Below are 15492 nucleotides of genomic sequence, written 5' to 3' on the forward strand. Positions count from 1 at the left end.
CACTCCCGCTAAAGACTCAACTGTATGCATTTCTGTCATCATTACTTAATGGCCAAGTACTCATTTATGTCAATGCTTCAGTAAAACCTTTTTATTTTTAAATTCTTCTCTACTTACAAGGTTGGAACTAATTTTGAAAGTATAATCATTGAATTTTTTTGTAATATTGTAAAAAGTTTTTATTTATTTCGTGAAACAAAAAAAAATGTTAAGAATTAGTGAAATCTTAAAGTTTTAGGGTTAATTTGCTTTAGTTTAGTATTCTTGCGTTTTTCTTTGTTTAGTTTACATTTTGAGTATTTTTATTTATAAGATTTCTTGTTAAAAATGTTTATTTATTTATAAAGGATCATTACCTTTTAAAACTGTTTAAACTTTGAATTATAACTCAAATTGCTTTTCTGACAAATTAATTTGTAAAATTTAAGTTGCGAGATAAACATATTTTTTATTCCTTTTCTTCAAAGTTTGATGAAGTTTAAGTATTCAATCCACAATTGAGCAACATTTAAGTTTTGGAAAACCATAGTTTATTGACTTTAATATGACTAAACGTGGTATACTTTCATTTGTAGATGTAATATTTTTATTAAAGCGAAGATCGTTTAACGTTGAGTTCACCTTAATAAAATATTTTAGCACTCAAAGTATAAAGTTATTGTTTACAAAACCTTAGATTTTTATTTTAAGTATTACAGATATAACGTTTGTTTTATCTTTATTTTCTTTTCAAAAATATTACATTAAATTTACCAAAAGTTCCTAAAAAGTATATTCTTCTGGTTTTAAATTAACACAAAATTTTTGTTGTTGATGATAAGAATATCCTTTTTTTTGGTTTTGTCGAGACTTACTTTAATACTTTTTTTGTAAAACGAGATCAAATAAACATTTAAAAATTTTATTTCAAAAATTATGAAGTTTATAAGTTTTTGCTGTCGAGAATAAACAGTTTTGTATCACTTTTTATTGAACAAAACATCATATAAACTAATCACTAGTGTAAACTTTTTAACCATCAAAAAATTATTATAGTAAAAGAATTATTAATTTTACTTGAAACAAAAAACCATTTACTGTGAATGTATTGACCATAAAGATGATTTGAAAAATAAAATTCTAATGAAAAGATTTTACAGAAACAGTAAATATGAACTACAATAATAACAAAGAATTACAACGCAGGTCTAGCACAGGTAAATGTTATCTATTTTATAGCAAGTTTAACTAAATTGAAAACAATAACTATTGTTTGAAAGTAACTTAACTAGAAAAGGTGCAAGCTTTAAAAGTGCGTTACAAAATGACGCTTAGCATGGTGTTTACGAATACTTTTTAGTTTCGTTTTTTTAAATTTTAATATTGAAAGATAAATAATTTTTCAAATTAGGTTAATAAAAAAACAGCTTAAAAAGACTATAAAGAGTTAGTTTGTTCTTATATGAATAGAAATGTAATTAAAAAATTTCACTAATAAATAGATGAGCTTTTAAAAAGCTACAACTGTTATTTTTTAAATGAGGTAAAAAATAATGATTTGAACTACATTCAATTTTTACCATTTGCTTTTTCTAAATAATAATAAAAAACTACATACATAAGTTCATCACTTTAGTGTTCAGTAACTATTTACTTAAACACCAGTCAATTTGTTTATTAATTTTAATTAAAAATATACTATTTTAAACTATGTAATAAAAAATATTTTTTACAAACAGGTTCTTTACCGAGCGCAAGCAACCGCAAGCCGAACCTGAGAAACCGCATGCAGCGCCACCTAATGTACGCGGAAAGCAACTTGGACGCGCCAAACTCAACGATGGCGAAAATTCAACAGAACGCCGCAACACAGCAACAGGTATGAGTTAAATTCATTCGTTGTCGTAATGTAGATCAGGGATTCCAAAAATCTTTTTATAATCGCTTACTTGGCGGAAACTAAAAACCTAATTACCCAGGTTAATTATATATCCTTTACTAGTTAGTTACCCAATTACTCTCCGCTACTTACTAGCTGTCGTCACCCAATTGAGAAATCAAGATGTAAACTTAAAGTAATTTTTACAGCAGCAACTGAACAACGCAGCGGTCCAGACCAACCAGGCCGCCCTGATCCGGCAACTGGTGGCGGAGAACGCGTACAACTGGGCCTTCCAGAACATCTACAACCACCAGTTGCTCAGCGCGATCCAGATGGCCCGGATGTACTCCAACATCGCAGCGAACAATTTGTTCCAGCTTCACAACCCTCGGAGCTCGGAGTCGCTGGGCCAGTTCAGCAGGACGCCGACCCCTGAGATGCCGAGTCCAGTGGTCGTTGGCAGGACCTTGAATGTTTCGTTGCCAGGTGGTCAGGAAAAGAGGAGCTTTTTGCCTTTCAACTCTGTGCAGCTAGAGTCCGGAAAAATTGCGCGCCAAAGCGTTTACTCAAAGCCGCCGAAAAGAAACGCAAGCGTTTCCGTTAGTCCCAAGGCAAAACCGGTTAGTTTTTATGTTTTAATAAAAAAATAAAGCCTGAGTTTGAAACTAAATAAGTTGCAAAATACATAAACAAAATTAGCTAAAAGCCCTTTATACTGCATAACAATTTATCAGTTTAAGTTTTTAAGTTTTTTAAATGGAAAAGCCACAAGTATGCTACTATGCCAGTGTAATTTAACACTTTATCATTTAAACACTCCTCCTTGACAAAACAAAAACTTCAAAGGGGCCGAAAAGAAAAGCCCAGAAGACGAGCCAAACCTCCCCGAAAAACCCCAGGAGCGACATGGAGCAGTATCAGGACAAGCCCAAGTACAAGCGGTACGACAAGCCGCCGTACTCCTACATCGCCCTCATCACGCTGGCGATTTACTCGAGCGAGCAGAGGAGCCTGCCCCTGGCGGACATACTGAAGAGGATGACCCGGATGTTCGCCTTTTTCACAGACGACCAGGGAGAGTACCAGGGGTGGAGGGACTCGGTGAGGCACAACCTGTCCCAGTACAACTGCTTCAAAAAAGTCTGTTGGATGAATATTTGTAAGAAAAATTTTTACAAAATGATTTAAGTTAAACTGTCTTTGAACACTTTGTTGGTTTTGTGGAAAGAAAGTTTGTTTAGTGTTCGTGTTTTTGTGGGAAAATATTTTATTGATAAGGGTTTTCAACACGAACAAATGTTATACAAAATGGTACACCTGAAATTATAATTTAAAAACGAAAATTTGGTTAATATAAGCTCTGTTTGTCTGAGTAAACAATTCCGTGAGGCAAAATTTTTCATAGTACAACTGCTTTAAAAAGTCTGTTTTTTATTTGTTTTGTTATTTTTTTGTTTATAGAAAAAGTTATATTGTTTTTTGTTAATTTTAATTGGTAATGACAAGCTACCTTATCTGGGTGTAAAAATAACGGATATTTTTTGCACGAAGTCACTTTTGCAAGGATTTCATTCAAAACTATTACCAAACTTGTAATTAAATTATAATTTTAATATAAATAAAATAAAACTAATTAAAGTTTAAAATAGTCTTTAAAAAAAAAACTTGGATAAAATTAATATAAAAGACCTAAACAAAACCAGCTAGAAAGTGACTCTTGTGAATTTTTGGACTTCCACCATGGGTTTAAGACATAATGCAGTAAGGTGAAAAATTCTAAAGATTTAAACAAGCAGAGCCCGTAGGAAGGTCATCACAACTTTTATTGTACGTAAAAAGTTAATTGTGAAAAATGAATAGTATTACAGAGTCAAAAAGTTTTCGACTATGTAGGGCTGTTCATACTTTATGTGAATAACAAAACGATGTCTGTCAATAAAATAGGTGTGTTTATTTTTATCTGGGCATATAAATTTAAAACTGTTGACCTTTAAACTAAAGAACTTAAATTTTTATCGCGGCTACTGTATCAAATTTCTTTCTTTAACTACATCACATTGTATTAGTAACTTTTATTTATTTCAATGTCGATCCGTTGTTGTATGTAAATCACGTAAGGGAATTGTACTCTAATGAGCATTGTATTGAGTATTCTGTTATGTATTCTGTTGAGAGTCACATTCATTTGAGTCATCCATGCCCTTTAATTAGCACACTGTTACCGTTTATTGACTCACAAAAGAGCCGCTTGTGTGAATTCAAAAACGTGTACAAATGACAGTTGCACGCTTTATTGTTTCAATCAATGTATTGCCTATCTTTTTACTAAGTGTATACACTTTAAATAAAGCACACTCAGTTGATGAAATACCTTTAAGATTTTTGAATATAAACTTGTTTGTCAAGAAAACTTCAAGTACTTATACACTTTAAAAAAATAATTCAAATCTTTTCTAACTATTAGTTATTAGTAATGCTATGGTTAGCTACAACTATCAGTACCGTAATAAAAACTAACCTACGTACTCTATATCCAGTAAAGCGTGAAATGTGAAAACATTAGTAAACTGTTTAAATCAAAACCTGCTGGTTTGATCGCGTTTACTTTATGTGAGTTATTTTGTTAACACTCCTACTTTTCTGCAGACGTTGAAGAACCCGAACAGACCCCAGTCAAAGGGCAACCTGTGGAGTGTGGAGGTCTGTCACATACAAAAAGAACACATGCAACTGCAGAACGTAGACGTTTCCAGAGACGCGGAGCAAAAGTGTGTTGAATTGTTTTATATAGTTTAAAGTTATAATTAACTACTAGGTTGTTATTAGTTAAAACTCTGCGTGCGTTTGACTGACAGATCGTTTAGAAAGATACCTGTGTGTAGCATTGTAAGTTGTTAATAGCAAACGCAGAACTTTTATACGTTTATTTAGACTCTTTTTGTGTTAAGCAAGTAGTACAATCTAAGTACTTTAAACCAGATTTAAATTTAAACACTAAATCAGAAATAGTGGAATATATGTATAAACAAAATTTTATAATTTTAAACTAGTTATTTGTTGTGGTAAATTCGTAGTATTGAAAAAACCAAGTTTCTATGTGCGCACAAAACCATGTTTATTAATGCTTTAAATTAAATTAAAATATATCAAATTAAAAATTTCGTCGATTTATTACATGTTTTTTGTCAAACAAACAATGTTTTTTTTGTTAATCATTAGTTGGTAGTTGTGTGATTTATAACTTTCGTAAATGTCAATTTAAATATTAAAAACGTGTTTGACACAATTCTTTTTATTGCTCTTAAAAAGGTCAAATTATAGAGCATTTTACGTAATTTGAATTTTCAGCAATTTAGATCACAAAAGTACAACAAACTAGTTTATCAATAAAACAATCCACTTTTTTAATTGGAAATATTCACTAAACTTGTTATTAAACCTGCAATAAATTATACGCGTCATTTAAAAACAGCATGTTTATTTCAATTTAAATCACCAGCATTCATTGCAAAGCTTATTCCGGTTTTAAATACACGCATGCCAGCTAAATTAGAATAAAATACCGAACGCGTTTCTATTATTATATATCACAAGACTTGCTCATACGGAAAAGTTTTAAATAAAAACATGTTTGATAAATACTCAATATTTACTACAATCACAGTTACTATGCGATCAGTATATAATATTAAAAAACACTTAATAGTAGTTTTGATTTAAGTTTAAAAGCAGTTTAAATTAATCATAAAAAATACTTAAGCATCAAAAACATAAGTTATAGTAAAAAATATTTAAATTTAAAATTTTAGAATGGGAGCTTAAATACTTGACTTAATTTTTAAATAAAAACAAAAAACATTTAACAAGTATTTCAGTAGTTTTTCTAAAAAAACTGAACCGTATTAAAAATGAGTAATTGTAAAAACTATAATATTAAAAATAAAACTTCCTTTAATTTGTAGCAATTAATTGTGACTAAAATTTTTATTTACAAAAATCAAGAATAAAAATATATCAAAAGTTATCGTGTTAAGTATTATACTAGTTATTTTGTTTTCAAATTTTTGTTATGAGTTTCAAGTAAAAAAAGCTTTAAATGAGTTTCAACTAATTGTTAGTTTATCGTCTTTAAGAAATATAGCTGTATAAATTTTCTAGTTGAACTTTTGGTGCTTTTAACTTATATTCAGAACTGGTTCTTCCTTAAAGTTAAGTTTTAGTTTCCTTATAAACTAAACTTAAATACAAAAAAAAAATTAAAAATAATTCAGAAGCACCACAAAAAACATGTCAAAGAGTTTGAAAACTTGTTTAGTTGATTTAAAAAAGCTTTTTTGATAAAACTAATAATACAAGTTAAAAAAAAAGTTTATTGATTTGATTGTTTTGATTACACCAGAGATCATTACTCCTGTTTCATAATCGCATGGCCGTTATAAAGCTATCGCTGTATACAATCTATTGTTTAAAGTTTCAATCTGTCATAATTTTGAAATTTATCCCAAAATTAAGTTGAAATATAAGCAATGAATAAAGGATCAATTTCGGATATGAGTCAAAGTTTCTATAAAGACCGTGTCCTGATATTTTATACACTTTTTCAAAAACGCTTAACTTATAATACTTTTTTTGTTTTTCACATGTTCATACTTCTTTTAACTATAGTACTTTGTGTTTGCGTCGGAAAATGTAATGCTTATTCATAACAGACCTAAATTGTATAAACTAAAAAAGCTGAATACTTTAGAAGCAATAAAAATACTTTAGTACTTTTTTAATCAAAAAAAAAACACAACGCTTAAAAAACTTTCTAGGAACATTTTATGTATTTTACTGTTTTTTAAGTTAATTTAAAGCAAGTAAAGCTCTATCCAAAAAAAAATTATTTTCACATTCTAATCAACTGAACTTTGAAAATTTTAAGTTTTTGTTTATGACTTCATATAAATTGTATTATGACGTAACAGGTTCATCCTGAACATCATGCAGGCGATCGACCTCACAACGGGAGAAATAATCCACCAACTGCCAATAAGCTGCCGGGGTTGCGACGGGGGGATTTCCCGGAACCCGGAACTGGTCGTGGGGGAGTTGCTGCGGCAACGCAACCACCTCGAGAACGTCTGGTATCGGGGAAGGGGAATTTACCTACACGAGGTTTTTTCGTTGGAGGGGGAGAAACGGCGGGAAAATTCGTTTCAGTTCGTTGATCACAGGTACATCACGAAAAAGCCCGCGGATAACTTCAGCTATTTTATGAACAAAAACATGCTCGATATTGATCAGTGCGCGTTCACAGACATGCAAAAGCCCAGTTCGGAGCTGAAGTTCGGCTGAACTTTAGCAGAAAAACGGCAGAAAGGCTGTGAATGAACTGAAGTTGTGAAAGTTTTGTAGATTTGCGTTTTTTATACAAGCCTTTTTGTGAAAAATTTTAAATTTTTAAGCTTTTTATGACAAAAATGTTTAATAGTTAAATATTTTTACGTTAGTTGAGTGTAAACTGTTTTGAAGTAAACAGGTTTTAAAAAAGCTTGACGTTTTTTTTTTAAACTTTAATTAAAGTTTAAACAAGATTTCTTCATTTTAGGTACAGAACCAAAACATATTTTGATATTATGTATAATTTTTACTAAAACGACTGAAATCGATGTCATTTTGTCTAAAATAGGTAATTTGTATTTACTTTAGCTGCTAAACTTTACAAACTTTTAGAGACTACATACTTTAGAATACAACTTCAATCCAAGCTTTAAGCTTTTAACTGACAAATACTAAAAGCTTTTATTAGCCAGATGTGTAGCTAAAATTTTCTATAGTATAAAATTTTCTGTTTAAGTAAAGTCTTATATATCAAATACTTAAAAAATGTATTATAAACAGTAATTAAGTTTAAACTTTTTTTTGTATTATGCATATCATTAAATTAAAAGTTATTTTTTTAGGTTTGCTTTTTCTGAGTTTTTTACTTTGTTTTTTGTCTAATTAAATATCCTGTTGAAAATATTTTATAAAATGTTGATAAAATTTTACATTTAAAAAGACTTGTTGTACAGTTTGTCAGTTACGTTTATTTGTCGCCAAAACCATAAACTCATCCAAATAAGTTTTGTTTAATTAACTTTGGTGTTAAAATTTTAAACATTTAAATAATGCTCATTTACCGTCTTCATACCATGCAATGATTTATTGACGATTAATTAATTACACAATTTGAGCTTAGATAAACTTAAGTTAATTTCTTCTTAACTTCTCACCAACTTCAAAAAAGAATAAAAAAAGCTTTTTTTGTTGAGTGTTGGTTGATATGATTTATTACAAAAGTTTTTTATAATAAAAATTCTCAAAGTAGTTCTAAATATTACTATGTACGTATGCTTTTTTTATACTTTAAGCATTGAAGTTTAAAAGCTAGTTGAATAATGTTTAGATAAGACAGTGACTAGAAATCTTAGTGTCGAATGTTTACGAAAAAAAAATGTATACTTTATATTTTTAGAGAAAAAAAAACATAAAAGCAAGGAAATACTTATTTGTTAAAACTGTCTAGCAAACTACACCAGTAACAAACTAAATTTTTTTCAATAAACTTTGTTGGAAAAAAATAAAAAGCTTGTATTTTAATTATTTATTTATGTTATACTCACAGAGTACATTTTTGCCACTGTTTTGTCGCTTTTCAACAAAAAACAAAACAAATGTTTCAATCTTGCAGGTACCTCGGCTTGACGTCCTTCCACTTTCCCTTCAGGTTCTCCACGTTCACCTTGATATCCTTCTTCTTCTCCTTCTTTTTGTCTTCCTCCTTCACTGCCACCTTCCTGCGCTTCTTGCGCTTCTTCTTGTCTTCCTCTTTGACCTTGGGCTTCTTGGAAGTGCCCGCTTCTGCTTGTTCTTCTTCTTCGACGCTCTTCGACTGCTGCGTCCCGGTCAGGCTGGCCTCTTTGAGCGCCGCTTTCTCTTCCCGGTCCAAAAGGTCTTCCCCCGCATCGACAAACTCTTCCCTGCTCCCGTCTTCTCCTTCCGGCCGGACCATGCCCGCCTGCACCGCGTACTCGTTCAGGCTGTCGAAGGGAGGAACGACGTCGGAGCTGCGGTCCGAAACTCCGAAGCTGATCTTGTGGTCGATTTTTGTTTTTTCGTCTTTCCGCTCCGCTTCGCGCTCGAAAGTCACTTTAGACTCTTTCGGCGCCTCGATTTTTTCGTTGTGATCAGAAGAAAGTTCAGGGACTTTTGCTTTCGTTTTGCGCTTTTGCTTTTTGACCTTTGACTTTTTGCTGTCGTCAGACTTCAAACTTTTCTTGCTGTCCTTCAAAACCTTGTCTCTACTTCCACCGACTTCTTGGTTTTCGTCAGAACGATTATAAGAGTTTCGATCTTTTAAAGAATTCTCAGCCGGATCGTTCACCAAACTGGGAGGCTGGTTTTCGACTACTGCAGTTTTCTGCATCTTTGCATTTTTAGTTTTTAGCCTTTTGCTGTCTTCGGACTTCAAGCTTTTCTTGCTATCCTTTAAAACCTTGTCTTTACTTCCAATGACTTTTTGATTTTTGTCTGAGCTTTGTTGAGAGATTTGATCTTCATTTTGATCGTTAACCAAGCTGGGAAGCTGGTCATCGTTTGCAACTGCTTTCTGCTTCTTTGTCCTTTTGACTGTTTTCTTTTTAAGCTTGTTTTTGCTCCCTTCATCTTGCAGCGTCTTCCTGCTGCTTCCTGCCTGCTCCTTAAGGTCGTCCACAGAAAATTTTTCTTTATTTTCAATAACTTTTTTGATCTTTTTCCAACCCGAATCGTTGTTCTCGACATTTTTACTCTTTGCGGGAATCTTCTTTATCCTCTTAGTGCGTTTTTTGCCTGTTTTCTTGTTATCGCTGACGGTAGATGCCAAAACGCTACCGTTTTCCTTTAAGTTCGAGATTTCTTTTGATCGTTTTGACTTGATACTTTTCAATGAGTTTTCATTCAAGCTGTTTTCTTTGCCATCACTTTCATCACTCCACTCGACAGCTTCGTTTTCATTCTCTGCTATGTTTTCCAAAGAGGCAGGCTTTTTTGCTTTTTTTCGTTTCCTCCTTCTACCCTTTTTCACCCCTTTTTTACGCTTAAAAGCGTTCCTGATCTTGGCGATGGAAACTATTTTCGACGGGTTTGATATAATCTTCGAGGCTTTGAGGAATATTTTTGAAGAGTTTGAGATCAACTTTGAAGGGTTTGAGAACAGCTTGGAAGGGTCGGAAGCAACTTTTGAGGGTTTGGAATTTATTCTTGAAGGAACGTTTGTTATAATCGAAGGAACGTTTGTCATTTTTGAAGGAATGTTTGTTATTTTCGAGGGACTCAACATTATCTTGGACGGATCGTATATCATCGTGGAAGGGTTGAAGTAGAGCTTTGAAGCGTCGAAAACCCCCAACTCCCCAAAGTTGCTCGCGGAAACGGGAAACTCCCCAATGGGACCGTCCTCGCCCATCAGCGTGCAGATCTTCTGCCGCTTCGTCTCCGTGATGACGTTGGTGATGACGATGACGCTCGATGACTCTTCGGTGACCCCCAGCGGTTGAGAGTTCAGGGACTTCTCACTCACAGTAGGGGGTTTTTCTACTGACTTTTCTTTTTCAGGAGCGTTTTCTTTCGCCGCCTCCTTGTTCTTCTTCACCCTCTTCTTGACCTTTTTCGTCTTCCTGACCTGCCTCTTCCTTCGCGGGATGGCAGGGTTGACCAGCAGCTCTGCTGGCGGTCTGTCTTTCTTCACCAGCCGCCTGAACTTCCTCGTCCTCCTCACCAGTCTCCTCCGTTTCTCCTCCAGGGAAATCCCCACTTCATCGGGGAAGGATTCGCCACTGGAGGTCGTCGAGAGAGACTCCTCGTCCTCTTCAGCTTTGGCCAGCAAGGAGAACTGGCTTCCGAGCATTTCTCTCAGCCCGGCCATGGCGTCAAAGTGCTCGCTCGACTCGACTTCTTCCGCTACTCGGCGCTCTTCTTCCACCGAGTGTGCCGAAGATTTGTTCTGAACGCTGTTTTTGACGTCCGAAAGAGCTTCTAAAAGTGTCTTTTTTACTTTTTCTTCAACTACGTCTTGAACGGTGTCCGACATTGCGTCGTTTAGAATATTTTCGACGACCTCTCCAACATTATCCATAGGCTCTCTGAGTCCGGCCATCACTGAAAATTCGTTTTCTGATTCCGTGCTGCTTTCTAACATCTCGTAGTCGCTGTCACTCTCAGCTGTGCCAAAGTTTTTAGGGTTTCCCAGTTTAGAATTTTCATCATTCCTAAGGTCTGAAAGAGCATCTAAAAGCGTGTTTTTGACTTTTTCTTCAGCAATATCCTGTTCCGTGTCGGACAGAGCATCATTAAGAATCTTGCTAACAACGTCACTGACATTGTCTTTTGGTTCCCTGAGACCAGCCATCACAGAAAACTCATTATCTGATTCTTCACTGCTTTCTAACATTTCGTAGTCGCTATCATTTTCTGTCGTTCCAAAATTTTTAGGGTTTCTCAGTTTTGCATTTTCGTCGTTCTTAAGGTCTGAAAGAGCGTCTAAAAGCGTATTTTTGACTTTTTCTCCAGCAATATCTTGTTCGGTGTCGGACAGAGCATCATTAAGAATCTTGCCAACAACGTCACTGACATTGTCTTTTGGTTCCCTGAGACCAGCCATCACTGAAAACTCGTTGTCTGATTCTTCACTGCTTTTTAACATTTCGTAGTCGCTACCATTTTCTGTCGTTCCAAAATTTTTAGGGTTTCTCAATTTTGCATTTTCGTCGTTCTTAAGGTCTGAAAGAGCGTCTAAAAGCGTATTTTTGACTTTTTCTCCAGCAATATCTTGTTCCGTGTCCGACAGAGCATCATTAAGAATCTTGCCAACAACGCCACTGACATTGTCTTTTGGTTCCCTGAGACCAGCCATCACGGAAAATTCATTATCTGATTCTTCACTACTGTCTAACATTTCGTAGTCGCTACCATTTTCTGTCGTTCCAAAATTTTTAGGGTTTCTCAATTTTGCATTTTCGTCGTTCTTAAGGTCTGAAAGAGCGTCTAAAAGCGTATTTTTGACTTTTTCTCCAGCAATATCTTGTTCCGTGTCGGACAGAGCATCATTAAGAATCTTGCCAACAACGTCACTGACATTGTCTTTTGGTTCCCTGAGACCAGCCATCACTGAAAACTCATTATCTGATATTTCACTGCTTTCTAACATTTCGTAGTTGCTGTCACTCTCAGCTGTGCCAAAGTTTTTAGGGTTTCTCAGTTTAGCATTTTCGTCGTTCTTAAGGTCTGAAAGAGCGTCTAAAAGCGTATTTTTGACTTTTTCTCCAGCAATATCTTGTTCCGTGTCCGACAGAGCATCATTAAGAATCTTGCCAACAACGTCACTGACATTGTCTTTTGGTTCCCTGAGACCAGCCATCACTGAAAACTCGTTATCTGATTCTTCACTACTTTCTAACATTTCGCACTCGCTTTGATTCGTGGTCAGCTTAAAGTTTTTGGGACCTTTGAAAGTTATTCAAATAAAAATTTCAACACAAAAAAAGTTGTTAAAGACTTATGCTTAAGAACAAAAGTTTTATGTAATAAAAACCAATGCAGCAAAAACCTTCGATCACTTCGTCTTCCAAGTCGGTAATTTCCAGTTCCTCCACACTTTTCACGGGTTGCCCGCCAGGTGGCACCCTGGCCACTGTTAATATCCCGCTCAGTTTTGTTTGAGGGTCTTCCCCTTCGTTGTTGGTTTCAGTGAGCTCGTACTGCTTGTCGAAGACGCAGGCAATTTCTCCTTTTTCACCACTTGGTGGCGGGATTGAAAGCTGGCTTCTCGCGAAGCTGAGGTCGCTTGTTGAGTCTGTTGGTATGAGGTTCGGTTTGATAGGTTCAGTTTTTTACTCTATAATTAATTTTATTTGACGTTTTAGATAAATTTTTAAAACTTTTGATAATAAAACAGAGTTGTTAATGAAGTTTATTGGATAAATATGGAAACTGATAAATCTTCATGATAACTATAAAAAGCATTCAGTTTTAACTTGTTGTGCAAAACTCACTCAACACGATATTTTCAGGCAAGGCCCTGGCAACAGTCAGGACTCCGTTTGCAGAAGTTTCAGGACTTTCTCCGTTGTCGTCAGTTTCAGTAACTTCGGTTGTGTCGTCATAAACACCAACAATTTTTCCCGCGTTTCCATTGGGAAAGTTCAATCGACTTTGCGAAAAACTGATGCTGTCTGTCGAACTTGTATCGCTTTTTAAGCTTCCATTTTCAGGTAATGCCCTAGCAACAGTCAGGACTCCGTTTGCAGAAGTTTCCGGATTTTCTTTGTTGTCGTCAGTTTCAGTTACTTCGGTTGTGTCGTCATAAACACCAACAATTTTTCCCGCGTTTCCACTGGGAAAGTTCAACTGACTTTTTGCTATACTTACATTGCTCGTCGAACCTAATAAAAAGTATTTTGTTTATCACTTATTTTTTTTATTTTGATATTATTACTTATAATAATATTAAAATACAAAAGCATACCTTCTAGACTTTCTTGAGTTTCTATGCTGGCTTTTGATGCTGTTAGTTAAAAAATAAAGTTGTTAGTTTTAAGTAAACATTAAAATTTCACTAAAGTATTTTTTAGGTAGCAGTTAATGTTCAATTTAAGTTATTCGTAATGTTTAAGTGCTAAAGTAGTACTTATTGCTTTTAAATCATTGTTTTAAATTTTTTAAATATCTATTAATTAATTTTTTTTTTAAAATTTAAATAACTGATTTTTCAGTTACTTTCTAAACTCAAAAGTTTATTTTTATTAATTTGTTTAAAAAAATAACTGTGACTTAAAAGCACTTAAGTAAAATAAGAATACTACAACAATGAATAGAACTTAAATATTAACCTCAAATGGTAAGAGCATTTTAAAGCAAAAACGTAACAACCAAAATTTTTATTAAATAATTTTTTGAAGACATCATTAACAATCCACTTTTTAAAAAGCCAGTAAAAGTACTACACAAAACAAACTTTTCGCGGATTTTCCGCCAGGTGGCACCCTGGCCACTGTTAACATTCCGCTCAGTTTTGTTTGAGGGTCTTCCCCTTCGTTGTTGGTTTCAGTGAGCTCGTACTGCTTGTCGAAGACGCAGGCAATTTCTCCTTTTTCACCACTTGGTGGCGGGATTGAAAGTTGGCTTCTCGTGAAGCTAAGGTCGCTCGTTGAGTCTGATCACATAAAAATAAATAAACAAAATTTGAAGGTATATATATCTTAATTTTTTAGTTTTTTAACCTATTTTTTTTGAATGCGTATAAGAGATTATTTTAGGGTTAAAAAACTGCTGCCCGCGGGCAAAATGCGACCCGCTAAACGAAAAATTCTAGCTCACAAAGTGCTTATTAGCTAAAAAATAATTCTCCGAGAAAAAAAATATCAACGATGAGAATTTTTGTAATAAATTTATGAAAACATAATTTTTTTGCTCGTGAAAAAACTGTTATGACTATTACGTCTTTAACTTATTAAACATTTAATGCCGTATATATATATTTTTTAATTATAATTGATCGAATACTTTAAAACTCCCAAAAAAAACCTTCAGCGTATCTGGCATGATATAGGCAACCCCTATAAAAGAAAAACCAACTTTTGTAACATTAGCTAAAATAGAACTTTAAGTTTTAACTTGTTGTTTTTTAACTCACTCAAGACGATATTTTCAGGCAAGGCCCTGGCAACAGTCAGGACTCCGTTTGCAGAAGTTTCCGGATTTTCTCCGTTGTCGTCAGTTTCAGTAACTTCAGTTGTGTCGTCATAAACACCAATAATTTTTCCCGCGTTTCCACTGGGAAAGTTCAATCGACTTTGCGAAAAACAGATGCTGTCTGTCGAGCCTGACAAAAAAGTCGTTTATGATATAAAGAACCGTATAAAGTTTCAACAAAGTAGAAAAACGGAATATCACTTTTTTAGATTTGAAAGTAAAGTATGATATTTATATTCATAAATAAACTTCTTCTTGGGTAGTTTGTTCATAATGAAAAGCAAAAAAATTAAATCAACCTCGCCCTACAAAAATTACTATTCTGTTTGAAAAACTTTGGATATTAAAAATATCAAATTAGCTACGTATCTAATTTAACCACATAAAGTTTTTCTCGAGAATAACAAAATAAAATTGTGCAAAGTTGTTTGGTTAGCTTTGGGTTTCATCGAAAATCCTAAAGAATACAGATACGAAGCTTGTATTTCTGTCTAAACAGTCAAAAATATAATCTGCATTTTAAAAATAGATTTTTTAGTAAAACTTGCTGGAAATACGGCTAAACTATCTATACAGGTCACAAATATGTTATAGTAGTTATACTTTAAAATAAAAAAGGTAAGTTATTTCCAAGTCTTCAAGTTTTAAATTTGATGTTAAAATAAGTTTTTTATTCAGTTTTATTTTAAAGATTCACATTTAAGTTTCACCCGGTTTTAACCTAAAATTTTCACAACATTATATTTTTCAAGTAATTAAAAAACATATTTTAGATAGTTTAACAAAATGTAAATTCTATAACAACCAATACAAACAAAGCATAGTTACAAGGTAGTCTAAAAAAAGTTTAACAAAAAGTACTAAACAACAAAGTTTTT

The 15492-nt window shown here is 33.5% G+C and overlaps 1 protein-coding gene across 1 annotated transcript; it reads left to right on the forward strand.

Annotated features, from left to right (window-relative positions):
- The first annotated feature begins 1085 nt into the window (after nucleotides 1–1085).
- LOC145842603 (uncharacterized) lies at nucleotides 1086–7655 on the forward strand. The gene is made up of 6 exons (XM_082950071.1): nucleotides 1086–1196; nucleotides 1719–1858; nucleotides 2068–2481; nucleotides 2708–3001; nucleotides 4508–4629; nucleotides 6829–7655. The coding sequence occupies exons 1-6, from the start codon at nucleotides 1151–1153 to the stop codon at nucleotides 7196–7198; spliced, it is 1386 nt and encodes a 461-aa protein (XP_082806197.1). The 5' UTR covers nucleotides 1086–1150; the 3' UTR covers nucleotides 7199–7655.
- The last annotated feature ends 7837 nt before the right edge of the window (nucleotides 7656–15492 follow it).

This window comes from Thalia democratica, chromosome 8 (genome assembly GCF_965202585.1).
Source record: "Thalia democratica chromosome 8, ktThaDemo2.hap1.1, whole genome shotgun sequence".
NCBI classification, from domain to species: Eukaryota; Metazoa; Chordata; class Thaliacea; order Salpida; family Salpidae; genus Thalia; species Thalia democratica.